At 39.5% G+C, this 21,855-nt stretch overlaps 2 protein-coding genes across 2 annotated transcripts; both read right to left on the bottom strand.

The window, feature by feature from the left end:
- Window positions 1-1,885: 1,885 nt before the first annotated feature.
- Window positions 1,886-16,735, bottom strand: LOC128740719 (uncharacterized). The gene is made up of 8 exons (XM_053836284.1): window positions 16,606-16,735; window positions 7,047-7,262; window positions 6,862-6,978; window positions 6,686-6,793; window positions 5,741-6,625; window positions 4,185-5,597; window positions 3,679-3,903; window positions 1,886-3,618 (listed from the first exon to the last, which is right to left on the bottom strand). The coding sequence occupies exons 1-8, from the start codon at window positions 16,733-16,735 to the stop codon at window positions 1,886-1,888; spliced, it is 4,827 nt and encodes a 1,608-aa protein (XP_053692259.1).
- A 1,497-nt stretch (window positions 16,736-18,232) lies between these two features.
- On the bottom strand, window positions 18,233-20,628 carry LOC128740718 (uncharacterized). Its single transcript, XM_053836283.1, has 5 exons — window positions 20,583-20,628; window positions 20,034-20,504; window positions 18,988-19,008; window positions 18,430-18,912; window positions 18,233-18,369 (listed from the first exon to the last, which is right to left on the bottom strand). The coding sequence occupies exons 1-5, from the start codon at window positions 20,626-20,628 to the stop codon at window positions 18,233-18,235; spliced, it is 1,158 nt and encodes a 385-aa protein (XP_053692258.1).
- Window positions 20,629-21,855: the final 1,227 nt, after the last annotated feature.

Below are 21,855 nucleotides of genomic sequence, written 5' to 3'. Positions count from 1 at the left end.
TCAAGAGCTGTTATTTTCGTACGAAAAGCAGATAACTAAATCAGCTGTTCATTAGGTTTTCTTAAGAGATAACACTAATTTCTCAAATTTCTAATTATATTGACACCACTTGAAGTCTTTGCGTTTGCATTTTGCCTTTTGTATAATTTCTGAAATTGCATGCAAGTTTTAGCACAAAGCCACCAAACCAAAGCACCAAACATGCTAATCTTAATGCCCAACGGGTGCCAAATCCAATGAGATATAAATATTGTGAGTTTCATTGAAAATTATCCATCACAGCGCAACTTAAAAATGAAATGCTCTTTCTAGTTGTCGGGTCGATTTTAATATTATTGGAAGAAATTATCAGAAATCATAGCATCGTCATTTCTATACCAATATGTTGAGTGCTTTTGCTTTGCCCAAAGTTAAAGTTAAAGTTTAGACCGCGCTAAAGGAAACACCGCGCACCGCGTTTGAAGCAAACACCGCGCCACAGAACAGAAGTGGAAGTAGAAATCGAAACACGCACATGCTACTTTCTACAGATACTAGCGAACCTGGCGGTAGCGAGTCACTTTTTTCCACGAAAACACGAACGCATACGAATGCACACGAAAGCATGTGAAATCTGCTATGCGATTGGCAGTGAGCGTTCTGCTTATTGCTGTTATTCACTTCTATGCGAAAACCTTCCCAAAGACAAATGTGACACTTGTAACCATTCCGAGACGGATTCGCCGTATAGTACAACGGTCAGTATTCAGTTTTTATGCCAAAGCATATTCCGTGATGTTGAGATGCAAGGTTGCCAACAGGTTTTCCCGAAAATCTGGAGAACACGAATAAAAGTGTCTGGCAAAAATCTGGTGGTCAATTAGTCCGACGGGGAGGCGTTTTCCTGAAAAAATGTTGCGCGTTTTGCTCACCGTAGATGCAAAATTCCGTCCAAAATTAGAAGTGATTACCTTTTTGCAAGACAGTCGATCGGAAATCTGGCAAAAATCTGGCACATTGCCAAATATCTGGAAGATTTCGAGCTTTGTCTGTTTGTCTGGCGCGCATTCAAAAATCTGGCAAAATCCAGATTTATCTGGCATACTGGCAACCGTGCTGAGATCAGCCTTAACTTTCCGAATGACCCTCAACCGCAGTTGTCGATCAAGAGTTCAACTTCAACGTCTGGCCTGCGCCGTGCGGGCAGTCTTGAGAGTTTCTTTGCACCCCTCAATTACTCACACCACAGCTCTTTTAGAATAATCCGTTAGGCCGCCAGCTTCCAAGCCGACGCTGATGGATTATGCAGGTGACCATATATCAAAACCACGTTACCTTTAAACTGCGAAAAAAATATACCGAGCAATAACACAACCCTACCAAAAGCTAGCAAACACGGCCACTGGGAGCGCCGCTATCGCCAAAATGAAGTGCCCAATTTCTAAATGATCCCATCTTTACAACCGAACCGATTTAGCAACTAAGCCATTCAATATATCCCGCATTCATCAAAAAAAAATCTGGTCACTTTAAATTATCCGGTTCACCGTAGTCTCCCAACTGTCGCCATGTGTACGCTGGCGATCTCTCCAAGTAGTGCCAATTCATGGTTCATACGCTTACGCTATTTTCCGCTATCCGTTTGTACTCCGCCAAATCATTTTTCGTTCAAAGACGACGAGTGCACGTCTCATTATAAAAGTCACGACAAAAACCCGAGGTTGTTCTATTAGTTCGAACTATAATAGAATAATATTACCCAAAACCTTCCAACCTGACCTAAGTTTCGTATGAAGCTCGAAGAGACGGAAGTCCATGATTCTCTATCAGGTTCTTCTTAATGAAACATACTCACATTAGAAAACATCAAGCTTTACTACTACATTAAAATTATATACAACCAAACTTAATTCTTAGTTAAAATAACTAGGATTAATGCTGCAGCAATTAAACCATTGAAGACTCCTAAGTGGGTTCCTTTATTGCATCCATCTTCATAGCAAATAGTACACTTATCTCCAGTACCGCGGCACTCTTCTTTAGTGGCCAGAGGAAGCGAAACAACACACCCTCGCGCTATGATTACACCTGATTCGCTTTTTCGTACGTAACATCCGCGGTTTTCGTAGTCAATATTTCCTGGGCATTCCTGTATCTCGAAAGACACCTTAAACCCTTGGCAGCTTCCACTGCATACCGCGCAATACTGCTTTTTCTGACTCTCTATGTTACATCCGGATTCGGAACATCTATGAATTGAACTACCCGAACACTTTGCAAAATGCTCGTCCGTTGAACAACCCCGCATAATGAGTCCATCGGCTGCACAAGTGAAGCAATCCGCATCGTTGGATAGGCACGATTGAGCCATTGTCTGTTGATAACCCCAAGCACAACGTTCATTTGCGGAACTTTCCTCACAACGTATGCAAGCATAATTTCCATCCGATGGTGTATCAGATGTGGAATCAACTGTTGATGAATCAATGGTTGATGAATCAACGGTTGATGATTCTACGGTTGATGGTTTTGCGGTTGATGAATCAACTGTTGAGGAATCAACTGTTGAGGAATCAATGGTTGAGGAATCAACTGTTGAGGAATCAACGGTTGAGGAATCAACTGTTGAGGAATCAACGGTTGATGAATCAATTGTTGAGGAATCTACTGTTGAGGAATCGACAGTTGATGATTCAACCGTTGATGATTCAACCGTTGATGAATCTATTGTTGATGATTCAACCGTTGACGAATCTACTGTTGAGGAATCTACTGGTGATGAATCTATTGTTGATGGTTCAACCGTTGATGAATCTACTGTTGATGAATCAGTTATAGTAGTTGTTGGGGTTGGTTCTTCTACTATTGCATTGTTGCAGCCATTGCCATAGCATGGACGACAATTTGGTTCAGTACAACTTGAAGAAAGCTCGGATAAGCATCCTCGTGCAATATCATTTCCGTTTGAAGAGGATAACGTAAAACAACCGTCCCCTTCTACATATCTTGGACAGATCTCTGATTCTGGGTACTTTTCTGCACAATCCTGACAACGATGGCATTTGATTCTGTTAGCTGGATAGAGGTTACCATTACATTCTGCTCCTACGCATGTTTCATGGCTATTTCCATATATTGAGCATAGTTCAGAAAAGTCCTTCAAACATCCCCGTGATACTACACCCTCTCGTGACATGTACGTCATGCAAACTTTATCTTCGCACGTCATGCTTGCCTTCAGTATCTGCCCTCCACAACCATCTCCACTGCACACAAAACAATTTACAAACGGTAGATCTTCATCCATTAAGTTGCAGCCGTTACAGTCGCAATGCTCGCAAGTTCCAAGGTCACAGTTATTTCCTACGGATCGCGAACAACCTTTATGAAGAACTTTATTGTTTATTGTCAAGCTAAAGCACTGGTCTGTGTCTCCAAGGTCGACGGATCCTGCGCATGGTGTCGGTTCTTTGATTTGTGTACAATCATCTTCTCCATAACATTGTATACAGAACAAAGTACTGTCGTATTGTTTTGGTTCATTGTTGCACCCGGACTCGGTGCAGGTTAAACAAATATCCATTGACGGATCACAATCGTAATTCGATAGAGATGAACAACCGCGGAAGACCATGTCGTCTGAAAGCAATCCAAAGATTATTTCTTCATGTGAATAGTGTAATATTGAGGTAACCATACCAATCTTATAGGTGAAACAAGATTCGTCGGGTTTGTACTTAGGGCAGGCTTCTGGTAGTTGCGTAGACTGTAATTGGTTGCAATTGTCGCATTGGTGGCACATGATGCGGTCATCGGGAAACATTACATTGTTACACATGGAGCCGGTACATTCGAGACAGTTCGAGTCCTCCAAGTCGCATGATTTCAAATCGCTTACACAACCCTTCCAAGTGTCTGCGTAATCTACGACATGAAATAAATGCAGTTAAATAGCTATACTAATAATAGTAACTAACAAACTTCGATGAATAATTTTCTAGAGAGTGCTTCAGTAAAATACAATAAAAAAGACCAACTGGGAGGCCAACTTGCAGACGCATATCGTGTTTGTATGCATTAGAGCAGCGTATTCATGAGTTAAGAATAATAAGATATCGCAGATTGAGCTTACACATGGTTTCTCAAACAATAGATCGGCTGATCCGTATCAGCCATTCACTTTTCTTTCACTAAGAAATACCTACCGTCAATGAATGAAACGCATTTTCGCTCTGCACAATCTTCTGTCAATTCAGATGGAACAATTTGAAATGAGCTAGCGCATGCGGGATAACTGCTTGAGTCACAAGTAACACAATAGTGAAAGTCTCCATTGCAATTATTGTGGCCACAAATTGAGCACATTGCTGAGTTGTTTTCACAAGCTTCCCTAATCTCGTTAATCTCCTTTAAATCACTTAGACATCCTTTTTGCAGTGTATTTTCATCTTCGTATGTATAGCAATAATCCTGCCGACCGAGTAGAATTTCTTCGGTACAGGTTGACCCCAGTTTGAGATCATCACATTCATCCTCTTTACATGAGATACAAGTTAGCGTGTTAAATTGAAGTGGATCTTGTTTGTTACAACCGTGCATGTCGCAGGGGATACACTCATTAACACAAGGCCCGTCTTCTTTGCTAGATAAACATCCTCGAACGACCCAGTTCATGCTATTAAAGTACGTATAACAAGCGTCATTTGATTGATGCTGTGGGCATGCCTTCTTATGCCAATCTTCAGCCTTGAGACAATCCTCTTGATCGCCCATACATTGATAGCACATCAAATGATTATCGTGCATAATTTCGCTGTTGCATTCCTTTGTTTTGCAAGTACTACAATACGGTAAGCTGTCACATTCACTCACAGTTAATCCTTCAATAGATTCGATACAGTCACGAACAGTATACCCATCTTCATTTAGAATCGATACACATTCTGCTTCGCATTCGGTTACATGATCACTGTTAACAATTTGAGCACAATCGGCATCGTTCTTAGAATTACACTTATGGCACAAAGAACGACCATGATTACAGTCATGATTTGTACAGGTAAAACATTTGTCATTATTTGCCAGACAATCACCGTACCAGGAACTTTCAACACTCAGATCAGACAGACAACCTTTCTCGATTTCCAAATCTATGTATTTGAGAGTATAACATGATTCTGAACGGCCTAAAAGCAGTTCCTTTTCGCACATCGTTCCAGATACTAAACCTCTGCATGCGCTATGTCCATCGCATTGGACGCAAGATAGTTCATTGGGGACTGTTGGTTCCTGGCTGTTGCAGCCATTTGCGGTGTAGCAGGGAACACAAAACGTGTTATCATGGCACTCGCTTAATTCATCCGACGCACAACCACGATAAATGGTCGAATGGTCCTTGACAAATGTATAGCAATAATCATTATCGTTGTGAGTTTTACAGGGCAGCGTTTCTAGCTGACTGGTGTCCAAACAGCTCTCGTCACCAGCGCATTGATAGCAATATGTTCTAGCTTCTGGTAAAATGGCGATGTTACAGTTGTACTCATCGCTACAGGACTCGCACAGCTTTCCGTCACAAGAAATTTCTGAAGAACAGCCCCGATGTAAATGCCCTTCATCTGCAATGAAACATATTCAATATTATCTTGAGCGGAAAACTAAAAAATAGTGAACAAGCCAAGCTACCAACTGACGCGAAAATGTAACAAAAAAACGTTAAAGCAAACAAAACAAGATTTCTGCTAAACGACTTGAGACTCACCATCCAGTAGCGTGACACAAACATCTCCCTGGTTGCATATTTTAGCAGCAGTGGATTCAGGACTCACAAGACAGCCCAGTCCATTCTCCGTAGTCGAGCAATGAAAACATTGCAAAGCGGGCGTATTACAATAGTCGGTTTCACACAACTTACAAAACTTCGGTTGATTGGAATAACAATCTGACTCAAATTCCTCTAAAATACCGTCACTGAAACAGCCCTTGAATAGTGATACAGACACCAATTCGTAACTGACGCAATAATCAATCAACCTGCCAATACTATTCGGACAATTTTTAGGTGGATTGTAATCTACACAGTCAGGTCCTGAACAAGAGGAACAAATTAGTGGCTCCGTTCGCGGTTGGTCAACGTTGCAATAATTGTCGCTGCAAATACGACAATTAATGCCATCAACACAGTCCTTGAATGATTCGTCTTCCATGCAACCCCGACTTATTTGCAAATCCAAGTCCAATTGTTGTAATGTGTAGCAGCCTAGGGAAGAACTGCATTTTTTCGTTGACTCATCCACTGTCGAACAATCATCACATTCATAGCAAGTTTTCGGAGCATTACAATTATCACCCGAACAGATTTTACAATTTGGATCCATTCTACATAGTTCAAATTGCCCATCCGTATCGCATCCTCGTATAACTGATCCACCTACACCAGGCAGAGTAAAACATTTCTCGGCCAAAATATTACGACAATAGTCGGTTATTGATTCACTATGATCACAATCGTCGCACTGATGACATTGCAAGTGTACAGGGAATTCATCACCGTTACAGTTGACGCCGGTGCACGTTAAAATGGTTTCATATATTTCCTCTAGAGGGTTATCATCCATACAGCCACGTTTTGTCGTTTTTGAATCACCTGAAAACAGAAGGTTGCACGTTATTCGATATGTTAATGTGGAAAACATTCAAAACTTACGTTCATAAACGGTATAACATTTGTCATAATATTCTATGCAATGATCTACTACGGGATTGTTCTGAGAAATTGTTCTACACGCATCACATGCATAACATGATGGAAATTCTGAAAAATAAAAAACAAATCAACTGAAATATATTGTCAATCAAATTGTTTGCCAAGAAATAACTTACCTTTGTGATTGCAATATTCATCAGCACAACTTTTACAGGTCTCAGTATCTGACCCAGTGCAATCGGAGGGAACATTTATTTCACTAATACAACCCAAGCGAAAATCATTTTCGCCAGCTGAAAATAAACAACGAAAGTCCGTTATCCTTCATGTAACGTTTTCATTGTAAATGGCACTATCGTACATTCTTGGCGAAAGCAATTGTTTTCCTTGAAAATGCCGTGTAGCGTACAATGTTGACGATACTCGTCTAGATTGGTGAGGCAATCACGATGCTCGGGAATTGTGGAATCACAAACTATGCAACTAGCAACCTTGTTGCACAAATCTTCAGAACAGGTTTCAAAATTTGGGTCATCCTCACTATAGCCACCATCCGATGTGCAACCTCGGGTTTCATCTACAGAAAAAAAACATAACGTAATTTATATTACTGATTGATTAATCAATTAAGTTAGTTTGAAGGCAAAACTGTCTTCCGAGTAACCCTAGGGATCCTACATCCCCCCCCCCCCCCTTCAACATTTCCTTGACTTGGTATAGGGCTACAATTGTGAATGGTAACTACGGATTTTTGTACATATTTCTTATAGCGCAACCCATTTTGAGCTTTTAATGCTTCACATAAACACACGTGTTCTGCTTATTCTGATACTAAAATTCATTTTTTAACAGTTATAATATCCTCATTAGCAATCCTGAAAAGACCCGTTGTAACCGTCCACTTGGTTAACTTCCTTCTCTCTTCTAGCAGCATATAGTCGGGGTGGATATCTACTAATATAAGATTTGCTAATACTCAATGGTATTGGTGGTTTGTTGGCATCGGGAAACGATTTCGCCATGAAAAAAAATCACGATAAATACAAATGGCGTGTACGTATACGTGGCAAAATGTGCGTAAGATAAATGTCAGCAATCTCTATATCGCTAACGCTCTAACTAAAACATATATGTTACCATACTGGGCCATTGGCTTCCTGTAGGCAATTCGTTGAGCGTATTGACACACGCAAGTCGGCTTTAACTTTTCGAGTCATCCAACACGTTGGACTTTATTCCTGGTACTGGTGGGATTTTTGAAGTGAATATGTTTCACTGCATAGCGGTGTAGCATCCTTGCAACGTGGCCGGCCCACCGTAATCTCCCGTCTTTCGTCAGGTGTACGATGGGTATCTTTCCAAGTAGTGCCTGCAGCTTATGGTTCATACATCTGTGCCACTCTCCGCTTTTCGTTTGTGCTCCACCATAAATAGTCCGCAAGACCTTTCGTTCAAATACGGCAAGTGCCACTTATGTCTTCCGCAAGCAAAGTTACAGTTTTAAAAGTTATAAAGGACTACCGTCTTGCAGAGGGAAAAGTATGCCCGACTTCCTTGAATGCGTTGTTGAATCTCTCTACTCGTATTATTATCGACGGTGACCAACTCGATGAACTCATCAACCAGATCATCGCGGTCAACGCGATATATTTGATTTTCGACGCATTGATTTGTAACCCAATCCTCTTAGCCTACGTTTTTAGTCCGGCGTAAATTGCCTCTGCCGTCCCAAGGGTTCTAGTGATGATGTCGAGGTCGTCTGCAAAAGCTAGGTGTTGGCTAGTTTTGCCGAAAATCGTTCCTCTCGTTTTAATGCTCACTTATCGGATCACACCATGAATGACGATATTGTAGAACTTACTGAAAATCCATCCCCTTGCCGCAACCCTCTGCGCGATTTGAACGTACTCGAGACGAGAGTGCCCCCGAAACACGTACGTAGTACGTTGACAGTAAAGCGTGCTGCCCTGAAATCCACGAAAATATAATGCGTGGGCAAGTTGCATTCCCGATATTTCTGAAGGATTTGTCGGAGAACGATAATTTGATCCGTAGCAGCATGGACTCCCATAAAGTCCGCTTTAGACTACCTTACGAATTTTCTTGCTATTGGGAGTAGATTACGTAACAAAATCCGGGAGAGCTCCTTGCAAGTGACATTGATCAGCGTAATTCCGCGGTAATTACAGCAATCGAGCCGATCGCCCTTTTATAGATAGGACCACTCCACTCTTACTGTACTTTATCGTCCTCCCAAATCCATGCAACTGGAAATTACTCAGTGAAAAGCTGTTGCTAGTGGTAGTTTGCCTTTTTTAAAGAGTTCTACCGAGAGTCGATCCTTTTCGGCCGCTTTAATATTGTTCAACTACCCGATTCCTCATCGGATCTCATTAAGATCGGAGTCAGGCACACTGTTATCGTTTTTAGGCACTCTTAGGTTAACTTCCATTCTTACTCCTTCTGTTCACCATTGAGGTGCACTTCGAAAAACTGCTTCCACTGATCGACCACCTCGCCAACGCCCCTACACATATTAAACTTTGGTGTGTATCCTTTACGAGATCGTTTCTCACCTTTTCATAGAACTTGCACGTACCATTAGCCCGGGATGGTTATTTCAGCTCTTCACGATCTCTGTCCTCCTTCTGACACTTTTTTCTCCTCAGGCAGGATCGTGGTCAACTCATTCCGCGTTCGTCGATACTTGGCCAAATTCTCCCCCGTGGCAATGCTTAAATAGTTTTTCCACACTTTTTTGTTCCTCTCCATCCCCGTCAAACCGTGCACTCGAGTTACTTCGTGCACTCCCATTGACCCATTGACGGTTGTTTCTTCAACCGTTTCATAGAATTGTTGGGAAAAACATTGTTGAAAAAATGTTTCACTAACAAATATGAATAAAGAGGAACAAATGGAAAATACTTACTTTTAGACAATAACGCTCTGGAATGTTATAAATTACAGTGAAAAAGAAATTCTTGAAGGTCTTAGTCTCTTCTAGTTTTACTAGTTATTCAACCCTCGAGTATTCATGCTGTAGCATTCTGTACAGTACATGTTATCTCTAGGATTCTGATAATAAAGAAAGTTTTAAATTAAACTAATAAGAAAATTCGGCTGAAAACCCAAGTTGATCGGTGGATAATAATTTTGTCGACATTAGTATACAAGTAAATACCGTTGTGCGTCAGTAGACAAGTTAAGGTGGCGCGATTACTATTGGTATTAAGCAAATGCTGACGCTAACGAAACCGGCCATTCATAAATATGATCCTTTTTTGCTTCAGTATATCAAGCTACATGCATTTCCAATTCACCCCCGTGAGTAGCTATAAAGTAAATTTGAAAAATATCAGATTGTCAGTGTTATCAGCTATAAATTCAGATAGATTAGCAAAATATTAGTGTAACTCGCAGAGCTGCTATCAAAACGATGAGTAACGCTTTATCAAGGTTTATTAGAGATCAATAAAAGTTTGAATTTCGTCATGAGATTTGATGATCCCATATCGGCTATACTGTGACACTGTATGTCAATCGGCAAAACACAGCCGCTTATTCATGCTTTGATAGCTCAAAAAATAAACTATACTTATATGCTGTTGAGAGCTTCAGCAATTGAAAAAAACACACATCCTCAAATTACGTGTTATGCTTGGTTCACATAGGCATTTGATTCTCGCATAATGCCACTGATCAACTGACCGTAAAAGTCTGTTCGATTACGCTTAATTGCTTCGTGGATTTCACTGACTTAAAAAAACTAAAATATTAACTTTATACTTCTGAAGAATACACGGACGTAAATTATAGCAATTGCATAGTTCTATGGGACGTTGCTCGTCATTGTTTTCTTGAAATCAAAGTGAAGCTACCGACTGTTGATGATTCTCAAACTTTATATTTTCGGCAGGACAATCAATCGGCAAAGCAAAACGATGCCCGACGTTTCGATGTATTTAACATCTTTTTCAAGGACTTAGAACCACGTATCGTTTTTTGTCAACAGAAGCCACCAGACACCGTACAGAACCGCAACCGAACATTCCTAATTTTTGTACAAAATATACTTTCTTCAAACAGCATCATAAACCACTTCATACAGATAGTTAAACATAAAAAACAACTACCACTTATTTGGAGAGATGACAACTTTTATCTTGCACAAATAGTTTTCTCGATTGAGTCTTTAATGTTCATTTTAATAGCTCACCAGTTTTAGAAAAATAACAATCATCGCCAATTCCACATGTAACCATTACACATTCATCAATTGTTGTACAGCTCATACAAACTGGCACACGTGCACCGTTGCATTTATTTTCCGGACAGCCCACCAATACCGGACTTGTTGAGAAGCATCCACGATCAATGGAACCTTCTTGATCTGAAAGCGTTTATACGTTGATTAATGGCTGCGATTGGCTATGATTTGCTAGCTTACTCTTCCATATAGCACAGGAGGCACAATTTGCCAATTCCGTTGAATCACTAATAGATGGACAATTTTCACATTCGTAACACTGAATCGATATTGTTTGCGCAAGATTTCCCAAAAACGTCAGGCAAAGGAAAAAAATGGAAATTTTGCCCATGTTGATTAATTTACTTAGTACTTATCAGACTACTTCCTAAACATTTCCGCACGAAGCACTGTCTTTGACTAAGTTGCTTCGAACTACTGCTATAGATTTATTTACCAGAATTTCCTTCCCCGACAGCAATAATTCGGATGTCATCAAGTTGTAAAGATAATCTCTTGGCTACGGAATGCAATGGAACCGGATGATAATCGTTAGCGCGCAGTAACACCGATGTCGCATACGTTCAGTTATCTTCCGGTATAATTTGAGCAAAAGGGGCCGGACTGAGAAATCTCTAATCCTTTCGATACTGAGTCAAAAACGGTGTTGAATGCTGGGTTCTATTGCCGTTAGAAAATGTGAAAGAAGATGAAAAGCAAAAATCTTTACAATCGACTCAAATTTAAATTTTAAAAATCAACAATCAAAGTGTCATGCCAATCAATATCGAGACATTTGTTATTTGTTATTTAAGTCATTATGCTTTCCTTTCGTTGCAAATATCTTCCTATTTTTGCGATAGTAGTGCAACTATTGGTACTACCACAACTATTGGATCAACTAACCTTGTCTTTAAAAGTTCTTTTTAGTAAATTGTGGTTTAACATCCTTTTCCCAGGCCCAAATAAATGTTGTTATTTGCGCATGCTCATGTGCAATAAACAAAATAAATCCTGATCCTACTAAATTTTTCTCGTAAGATAATTGTCCACGTTGACTTACAAACCCAACGGAACTTCACATACCATTAATAATAATATAATAGTCATGTTTTAATTTACAAATAACAGAACTGTACTTACCCTTGCTTATATAACAGTTATCACTCAATTCACAAACGACCGTTTCACAATCATCAAGGTTTTCACACCGTTGGCAAACTAGACGATGATCCGTATTACATGTGTCCGAAAAACAAAAATCTAGAATTTTATGAGCATCGCTGTAACATCCCCTGGAAATATCACCTTCCTCATCTGAAATGATATATTCCAATTGACTTGGATCATTTCGTGATTAAGCGTAAACACCGCACCTTCCCAAATTGCACAAGCATCCTCGCATTCTACCGTACTACCTAAATCAGTAACGTGAGAACATTTGTCACATTTATAACAACTAAAAGCCACTATTAAGGTTACATTAATCAGAAGCAAGAACGGTAAATGTAATTCTCGTTTCATTCTTGATAGGATACGCAGCTTTCGCTGTACCCTCGCGAATGTTACCGTCTACTAATAAATTAGTACTGTCCTAAATCTAAACTCAACTGAAACTAAGCTTAATGTCTAAAACGTTCAGAAACTGGCTCAATAATTATCTCTCCTTGAAACTCAACCCAGATAATGCTCTATGTAGCTGATCTACTATCTAATATGACACAGCCAAATCGTTTAGATTGGCGTAAGTTGAAGGTTTGACAAGTACTACATATCTTCGATTTGATAACCTCCATTTATGATGCCGCCATTTATGACCTAAGTATTGAACAGAGATTTGGTAACGGGCAGTAGTAACATAGTAACCAAGTGAGAGTATTTACTTCTTAGCAGAGAGCCAGGGTGACTTTTGCTGTATCTAGAATTCCTCTCCACTATACTAGGTCCTGGGCTACTCATCGCCAATTAGTTGAGCGTAGAGACATAAACAAGTCGGCTTCAACCTGGTTGAGCCATCTAGCACTGGAGGTCCCTCTATTCCTAGGGCCGGTGGGGTTTTTGAAAAAAAGGGGTTTCACTGCACAGTCGTCCGAATCTCTCCAAATAGCGCCTGCAGCTTGTAGTTGATACGCCTTTATACTTTCTCAAGTCCATAGAGGACTACCGGTTTGATTACCGTTTTGTAAATCGTCAGCTTTGTGCGGCGGCATATACTCCTTGATCTTGCGAAGAGAAAAGTAGGGTCGACTTCCAGTTTGAATCCGTCGTTGAATCTCCTTACTCGTATTATTGTTGGTGGTGACCAAAGATCCCAAATCTACGAACTCATCAACCACTTCCAGTTCTTTGCCGTCAATAATCGCTGTCCGTGGGAGGCAAACGTTGTTTTCTGTGGACCCAAGTAGCACTTGTAACTAATCATAAAAATAAAAAAATACAAAAAGGTTGCACAGCAGTTACATTTAGGATACTTGTAACGAGTTAGGTTACATAAAATTAAAAATAGTTACTTTTTAGTTTTCTAGTGACAAAAATCTCAAAAAGTTACCAGGTAGTTACCAAATGACCAAATTGAAACCTTTTTTTTTCGAACTGTCAACAACTTGGTCGTCGCAAAACAGTCACCTTTCAGTTACGAGTTACCAAATAGTTATCAAGTGACACAAATGTAACCTTTTTCCAAACTGTCATCAACTTGCTAGTCGCAAAACAGTTAATTTTCCGTTACGAGCAGTTACGAAGTCAAAAAAAGTCGGCTAGTAACATTTTCGCAACAATTTGTTCACTGTTCCTTGTAAACACAACGGATTAAGGAAAAACTAGACCTGAAGAATATTGCTAATGGTAAAGATAAACAATTGGTACACGGGTTGTGAAATGCTCTTGTAAATGCGTTTATTTACTTAATTGATGGTACTTGGAATCTTCTCCGCCCAGACATTGGTATTAAGTAAACAAATGATGATTATTCTCAAACGTCAAAACGATCAAGTTACATCGAAACGAAACCGGCAATGAAAATAGGTTACAGTGTAACTTAGAAATGACGACATAGGAAATAAGTGACTACAACAGATTTAATATTGGTTACCGTATAACCGATACCGTAACCAGGTCGAAGGCTAAGGTTACGTACAACTAGAATGTAACTGAAATGTAACCTTCTATGATTAACACTGGTGGTAACTGTTTTATTCAAACTGAAACTATTCTTTGATATTGAATTAACACTTTCTTTTCACAAAAATCACTAAAATATACCTTTTCCCGATATCAACAATGTGAACAATGAACAATGGCTGCTTAAAATCATTTCATGCAATATGCCGAAAACGATACAAAACTTCAAGGACGATGGTGTAGTAGTTAGAACCAAAGGCAAAATGGCTATGAATTTTACTGTGATAGAAGTGATAGCGAAAACAACTTGGATTTTAATGGTTTCTAGGTGAATGCTCCACTAATTCATTATTGCTAAGAATAAATTTAAAAAATCAAAAAATTAAAATTTAAATTTTTATATTTGATTTACAAAACATCAATTTTTCAAAGAAATAAGTAACGAAAAGCTATATTAAATAAGAGCGCGTGAATTTTTCAAAGCTAGAATCATGCATTTCACCATAAATTTGAAACTGCATTAAAATTTGTGTTGAAATAATAATTTATACACTCTTCTATATTCAACAGTTAAATTTACTGCTTGACGTTGACAGCCATAGATTGAAATAATAAACCTGCTACATTTTCGCTATGCAATAAAAGTTACAAGATAACTAATTTGCCACCAATTGAAAGTCAATTTACAGTTTATGTGTAACTTCAATAGTAACCATTTTGTAACTATACATGTTACATATTGGTTATTGAGTAACTGTTAATGCAACCAGATTTAGTTACATAAGTTGCGCTATTTCGGTTACACAACTGTTATATTTTAGGTTACTGTAACCGAAGTTTTACATTTAAATTTGTCGCATATCAGCCGCTGCGACTCAATTGTGACAACGTGTGCTACTTGGGGAACCTCTTCTTACCATATATTTGGTTTTCGACGCATTGATTTCTAACCCAATCTTCCTAGCCTCCGTTTTTAGTATGACGTAGCTTACCTCCGCCGTTCCGAGGTTTCTAGTAATGATGTTGAGGTCGTCTGCGAAGGCTACAAGTTGAATACTCTTGCTAAAGATCGTTTCTCTCGTTTCGATACCCGCTCACCGGATCACACCTTCAATAGCGATATTAAATTGCATACAGGATATTCCATCCCCTTGCCGCAACCCTCTACGGGATTTGAAGGAACTCGAGGTTACCTCAGAGACACGTACATAGCACATCACTCACTCCCAGATTAGCGCTTTGATCAGCCGCGACAGTTTGTCTGGAAAACCGTTCTCGTGCATTCGCACTCGATTGTATCGTATGCGGCCCTGAAATCCACGAAAATATGATGCGTGGGCACGTTGTACTCCCAACATTTCTGGAGTATTTGTCGGATGGTAAAAATTTGATCCTAGGTAGCACGGCCCCCATAAAGTCCGCTTCTGCCCTACGTAATCGCTTGCTAATGGAGGGACGTCGTAACAACATCTGAGAGTGCTCTTTGTAGGCGGCATTGATCAGCATAGTGCCGCGATAATTACAGTAATCACCCTTTTTATAGATCCATCATTTCACATTCATTCCTCCGGCAGTTCCTCCTCCCAAATTTTTGGAATTATCCAGTGAAGTGCCGTAACAAGTAGTTCTTTGCCATTTTTGTAGAGTTCTATCAGGAATCGGTCTTTTACGGCGGCTCTATTACTTTTCTGCCAACCGATTTCTCTTCGAGATCGGGAGCCGGCACCCAATTATCGTTTGTAGGCACTCCTAGATTAACTTCCATCCCGTCTCCTACTGTTTTATCGGCATTGAGATGATCATCGAAAAACTGCTTCTACCTATCAGTCACCTCGCGCTCGTTTTTGATCAGCTCTGCCTCTTCGTTCCTATACGTATGTCAGGCTTCGGTGTGTATACTTTACGAAGTTGGTTCACCTACTTAGAACCTGTTCGTCTCATTAGCCCGGAATAATTGTGCTTTGCTTACCCCTCACGATCTCTGTCCTGCTTCTGGCGCTTTTCCTCCTTAAAATCGTGGCCAACTCTTTCCGTTGGTGTTTGGCCAAATTCTCTGTCGTGGTAATGCTTAGATAGTTGTTCTAAACTCTTTTTTTTCTTTTCCATCGCTTGTTGGCATTTCCTATCAAACCAATTATTTCTTGGATTCGAGGTACTGCGTATGTTCATGTTCTAGGAAGTGTCGAAGTCAATAGGTCTAGGTCCATTTCGTTTGTTTACTGATTCAATCACTGCATTAAAATTATCCACATGACCAGCCAGCTTTGGCTGTAAGCTGTGTAAGTTGAAGAATCAGCACATAATTCTCAATCTTTACATTCCTGGATTGATCGGCCACCGCTTGGTTAACCGTTTCGGCATCACATCCTTTACATCCATAAAAGCAGCGTCCAACTCGTGTGTGTTACATAGTAGATGGTATAAATATCCCCCTTGTCAACGTCAAACCTCGTTCGCCCGTCATTCCGAATCCAAAGACCGTTGTTCCGAATTACTTCGTATGTCATCCGCTGCTTAAGTTTTAGTAATGCCATTGTGTCGTAGATGAACTAACCTACATACTGCTGTTTCAAGCCCCGAGAATTGCCAGGATTTCGGCAGAGCCAAAATGCCCCCTTCCAATGAAGAAAGCCTGCACGCCCTGTCAGCATGCGACCAGTAATCCCACCAGGTTGTTTATCCATTCTTCTCATTGGCACTAAGCTATGGTTCGCTAAGTAAAATCTATATTGCGTCTTAAATCCAGGTATTCTCCAACTAAAAGGATAAAATATTGGAACTAAATTTGCATTTGTAACCGATGATTATTTAAAAAAATTCTCGTTGAAATATTTTTTTTTCGTGCTGAATCCTATGTTACCTCGATGAAGTCAGCTTAACAGTGCAAAAAGCACTCCTATAGTTTAATGCACTGGTCAGCCGCGCCAGGGGTGGGCCTAGTATGATTGGGACAGTACTAATCTGAGGAACGCGGTGAGTAAGATAGAGCAAGCATTGAAGGAAGGGTAAACCCAAATCACACAAGCACGTATAGAAATTAATTAGCATATCGCTCACTCAATAGCGCTTAAAACAAAAAGAAATGCAGTGCAGATTACAACAAACACCCGGGTAATATCACAGCATTGGTCGCAGTGATCAGTCATACAAAAAAAAATATCTCAGAATATTCTATGTCATGCATTTAAACCATTACACACTGAAAACTATGCAATTCAAAAAAGTAGGGCCATCTCGTGGTTCATTTTGACTTAATCGTATTTTTAGAAAGTCAATATCAACTTGTTAGCCCTGGGTAGGTAGTGCTTTAACCAAAGCGAGTAAGGAAAACATTTAGAGCACAATGAGACAACTCTAGTAGTCAAATGTTACAATCCAGCGATTACAATGATGGTTACACTCACGGATGAAGCCGTCTAAAGTGTAAATTTGTTTCTGGAATAGGTACAATTAACATCCAAGGTTTTAGCAAAATCACAATCAAATGAAGAAGTTTTTTTTCCATATTTTTCCCGAAATTAGCATTATTGCTAAATCCGTCCGAAGTCTCATCAATCATTGTCAATCAATGATAAACAATCAATGTTGGACGATCATATTCCTTACCTCTGCTAATAAGTAGGATGATTAACCGTGCGCATTAGAATCGATCCCACCTAATTAGAAATTTCCCACTGACATTGACAGCACAATTCAGCCAATTTGCAAATTAGACAAGTGATATGGCACAACTTCGTAAAACGAGTAGTCCGTAAGGTTTTTCTGCATATCGTTTAAGGCCGAAGCAGCGGAAGCATCAAATGCAATCGAGAAAGATAGCATTTTGAAAATCTGAATATTTCTTAAAAACGCTACAACATAGTTTTTCGAATACATCATTGTGTGTAAAATCCATACCTGATATGATATGTCACTACATTCGAGTATTCAAAACCATCTAATAAAAGCCCACTCTCATTGAAAATTTTGCTTCGTCTTTTTTCTCTCTCTAGTGCGCTGGCTTAGCCTTAATATAAAAGTAAATTTTGAAGAATCGATACATATGTTACTTGTTTTAATGAACTGTTTTGAAGTTTTTATTTTCAATTTTTGAGAAACTTTATTTAATGTCCTTAAGAATGGTTTGGTAGGTATGCGTATTATAACATTCGCATATTAAAACACTACTTAGTTTTCCGATTTCAGGCACCAGAGTTACAAAGATGACTGTTACAAATGGTACACTCTCTGTGCTGTCCTCCGGTGAGTCGACTGCAAGTTTCATCACTAGAATAACCTAGCTGAGTGCATCCGCGGCGAACTATTTTGCGATTATTAACTAAAATGGAACCAATTTGGGTAATTATTTAAATAGTTGTAAGTTTGTCAATTTGCTTACCAGTAGAAGTAGCCATTAAGCAGACATACTGGTCTCCATTTGCCTCTGCTTCTGCTCCTTTCAACGGTGCCATAGTGATTGGTGGAGTTACCCAACCGCCGCCGCCGCCGGCATTCGGTGTGTCGCTGCTCACGCCTCCATCCGGAAACGTTGGCGGAGTAAGGATAGGGTCAGCTGGATTCGGTCCAATAGTACTGCCATCGGTGCCCCCCGGAGGTGTTAGAATTGGATTGCCTGAATTGCCTGTATTGTCGTCTCCGGGTGCACTTGTTGGTGGTGTCAATATTGGACCTTGCGGATTTTCAGTAGCACCGATATCGCCGCCAGCTGGAGGAGTTAAAACTGGACCATCGGCCATAGTTTTACCCCAATTTGATTGTGTAAGGATGGTAACATCAAACCCGCACGGTTGAACTACGGCTGTGTCTACGAGGCAGTCATCGCAGTGGTAGCACAACAATTGGGCGTCAGTCGCTATAAATCCTGAAAATAAATAAAATGGTTATAACTAAACACTTCATGCCAATCTTTGAAGCAGAAATTCAGTCCTGTACTTACCTCCCAAAACAAAAATTACAGCTGTGGTTAATTTAAGTTTCATAGTAGTTCAAAAAAAAGGTTTATTGTATTCCAATTTTAGACCATCACACTTTCAACGCCATGCATCAACTGACTCCGATCTTAGACAATCGGTTGATTTTGTCAATTGGCTATTATTCTAGCTTACTTGTTATCAGTGATGAAGCAAATGGCAAAATCTCTTCCACACGCATTTTTCTTCTTCTTTCATAATTGTCTTGTCAAACAAACTATGCAACTTAATCATGGTATTCTTGCTGGATATATATATCGCGTCAAATATTCAAATCTTCCTGAACGATAGACCAAACAAATATCAATCGTTATTATCATTGCTATGCGCGTTAAAAAATGGTCGCTTCGAAAGCGCACAATCGTTGATAAAAGTGCGATTTTACGCTGCATTTTGCTATCTGTAGAGCTCTTTTTTGTTTTAATCCCTGTAATCAATGCACTGGAGAAACCGGAACAACTTAAAAAATCTCACTTTTATCAGCGATTGCGAACTTTTAAAATTTGTTTCAATCGAAAATAATGAAAAAAGTGCATAAATTTTGAACTGAAAATGCAGTACCGTGCATTTAGTCATTTTTGGCTGAATAACAATATAACAAAGGATACGATGAACTCATAATTTAAATAATCTAATTATCTAGCGTAAATCGTCATGTTTTATTTCTTCAATTTTACAATTCTTTGGCTGAATTGAAAGAATGCTGGGTTTGAGGTGTATTACCACACAAAGAAAATTAAAATAAAATACACAAATAAATAAAACTAAAAAGAATCAGTCTGGAAACAACATTGTAAAATCACTTGCTTATTTACACGCTAGAGTTGCACAGATGCGTCATGCATACGCTGCACCGCGTATGTTGGCCTCCAGATAGGTTTCCGCAAGTTTGAGCGTTAGTGTTTGCCAATCTGGCGCAACCTCGACGAACGATCTCGCGTTGTCCCACTGAAAAATGACGAAATTATGTTTCAATGAAAGCAAATTTCACGGCCTAATTTCGATTACATACCAGTTGTGCTTATCATTGAACATGCATATGATGTATTGGGTTCAAGAGGAATCACTATGCGTTCACCATTTTTCTGATCCACGTTCGCCGAAGGAAGAGGGGTGATTGGAGGCGTTGCCAAATGATCTCCCTGAGTGGAAGAGCTCCAATTCGGGATGGTTGGGGGTGTAAGAATAGGATCACCAGCAGTTGGAAGAACTGTAGTTGTAGTTGTGATTTGGGCTGGTAAGGTAGGTGGGGTCAGGATAGGTTCACCAGGAGTCGTCAAAGGCGTAGTTGTGGTCGTTCCAGGTACCTCCGGTGTGGTGGTAGGTGGGGTTGTGGTTGGATCACTAGAAGTCGAAGTTGTAGTTGTTGTCGATGCCACTGGAGTGGTGGTTTGAGCTGGTCTGCTGATACCACAAGCTTCTACCTCTGCAGTGTAGTTATCACAATCATCGCAATAGAAACAAAGCAGCTGTGCTCTACTATCTGTTGCAAGGATAATTTGTGTTATCCTTAATCACATTATAAAATTTATAAAATATGTATTTTTGATTCAATACTTACAGGCCACAAACAGCACCACCAGTGTCGTAGATAATTTCAAATTCATTTTTGCCTTCGTCAATACACAAGAATTGATTCCTTCTGCAGCACTGTTAGCTACTTAATGATTTCACTTGAATGGATTTAGTGGCCTTTTATCCATACCAGATAATCTCTTATCTGGTGATCCACATAATCAAGTTACTTCGACACATTTAATTTTTATTTAGAACACTGATGAGTAATAGTGTTGGACACGATAAATGATTTTTCATTATTATTAAGCAAAAAGTTTTGAACTTTGGATTTGTGTCAGCAGTTTGGTTGGATGTTATGACGGAATAATTCAATTCAAATTATTTTCCACATAAATCAAGCAGCAAAAAAAATCCTATATTAGTCAATTTACATTAATCATTACATGCCAAACACAGATAAGTAGATTATTGGTAGTTCCCCGCTTAAAAAATCAGCGTGTGCCTGTTTCGAAAACGTTCGGTTTTATCTAATCATGAAATCGAATTTTTGGCTTCAATCAACAGAACATGTAAAAGACAACCGTTTGGGTCATTAAGCATCCTTGTATACGTCGGATATTTTATTTTTAAGAACAGAGTTTCTAATTCTACCTTATCGCCGAATTTATCGCGCGAGTCGTCAAATTCTAGCCTTTATTTTATTGCTAGGCGTAATCAATTCGAATGTTGATTTACGCAGTCTAATTTACACGACGTATTAATGTTTTGTTGTCACGATTTGTAGTGAAGATAGCAAAATATCGTACTACTAGTCTAAAGCATCGTTCTATCAGTGTAATCTGATTTGGATTAAAGATGGATTACAAAACTTCACATACAGTCACTAAATGCTTTTAGATAGAGGAGCATTGGCTCCTGAAGAATTATGGTATATCCGTAATGCGTTCAAGAGTTGTCATTATTGAACTCTCAATTGATTAACCGGGTACAAATGTACTCAGGTCGAGTTTTTCGAGTTCCAGTCTCGGGCTGCTCGAATTGAAATATCGTCAAAAAGCGATATTGATACCTATAAAAATGGATTTATGTCTGTCTGCCCGAATGTTCCTTATAGATTCGAAAACTACTGAACCAATCGGCGAGAAAATTTGCATATTGGTATTTTTGGGGCCAGGGAAGGTTCTTATGATGATTATAGACCTCTCCCGCCACTAAGAGGGGGGGCTCCCATACAAATGAAACACAAATTTCTGCATAACTCGAGAACTAATCAAGCAAATGGAACAAAATTTGACAGTTGGGTGTTATTAGAGGCA

The sequence above is a fragment of the Sabethes cyaneus genome, chromosome 3 (genome assembly GCF_943734655.1).
Source record: "Sabethes cyaneus chromosome 3, idSabCyanKW18_F2, whole genome shotgun sequence".
NCBI lineage: Eukaryota > Metazoa > Arthropoda > Insecta > Diptera > Culicidae > Sabethes > Sabethes cyaneus.
This window is presented reverse-complemented; position numbering and strand designations above follow the sequence as displayed.

Coding starts and splice junctions, on each gene's coding strand:
- LOC128740719 (XM_053836284.1), bottom strand. CDS start 16,735: ATGGATAAACAACCTGGTGGGATTACTGGTCGCATGCTGACAGGGCGT. Junction 6,979..7,046: donor CAATTGCTTTCGCCAAGAAT/GTACGATAGTGC, acceptor GTTTATTTTCAG/CTGGCGAAAATGATTTTCGC. Junction 3,904..4,184: donor ATGCGTTTCATTCATTGACG/GTAGGTATTTCT, acceptor TTCATGTCGTAG/ATTACGCAGACACTTGGAAG.
- LOC128740718 (XM_053836283.1), bottom strand. CDS start 20,628: ATGAATTTGAAATTATCTACGACACTGGTGGTGCTGTTTGTGGCCT. Junction 19,009..20,033: donor TTCAATGATAAGCACAACTG/GTATGTAATCGA, acceptor AATTAACCACAG/CTGTAATTTTTGTTTTGGGA. Junction 18,913..18,987: donor TGTAATTTTTGTTTTGGGAG/GTAAGTACAGGA, acceptor ATTTATTTTCAG/GATTTATAGCGACTGACGCC.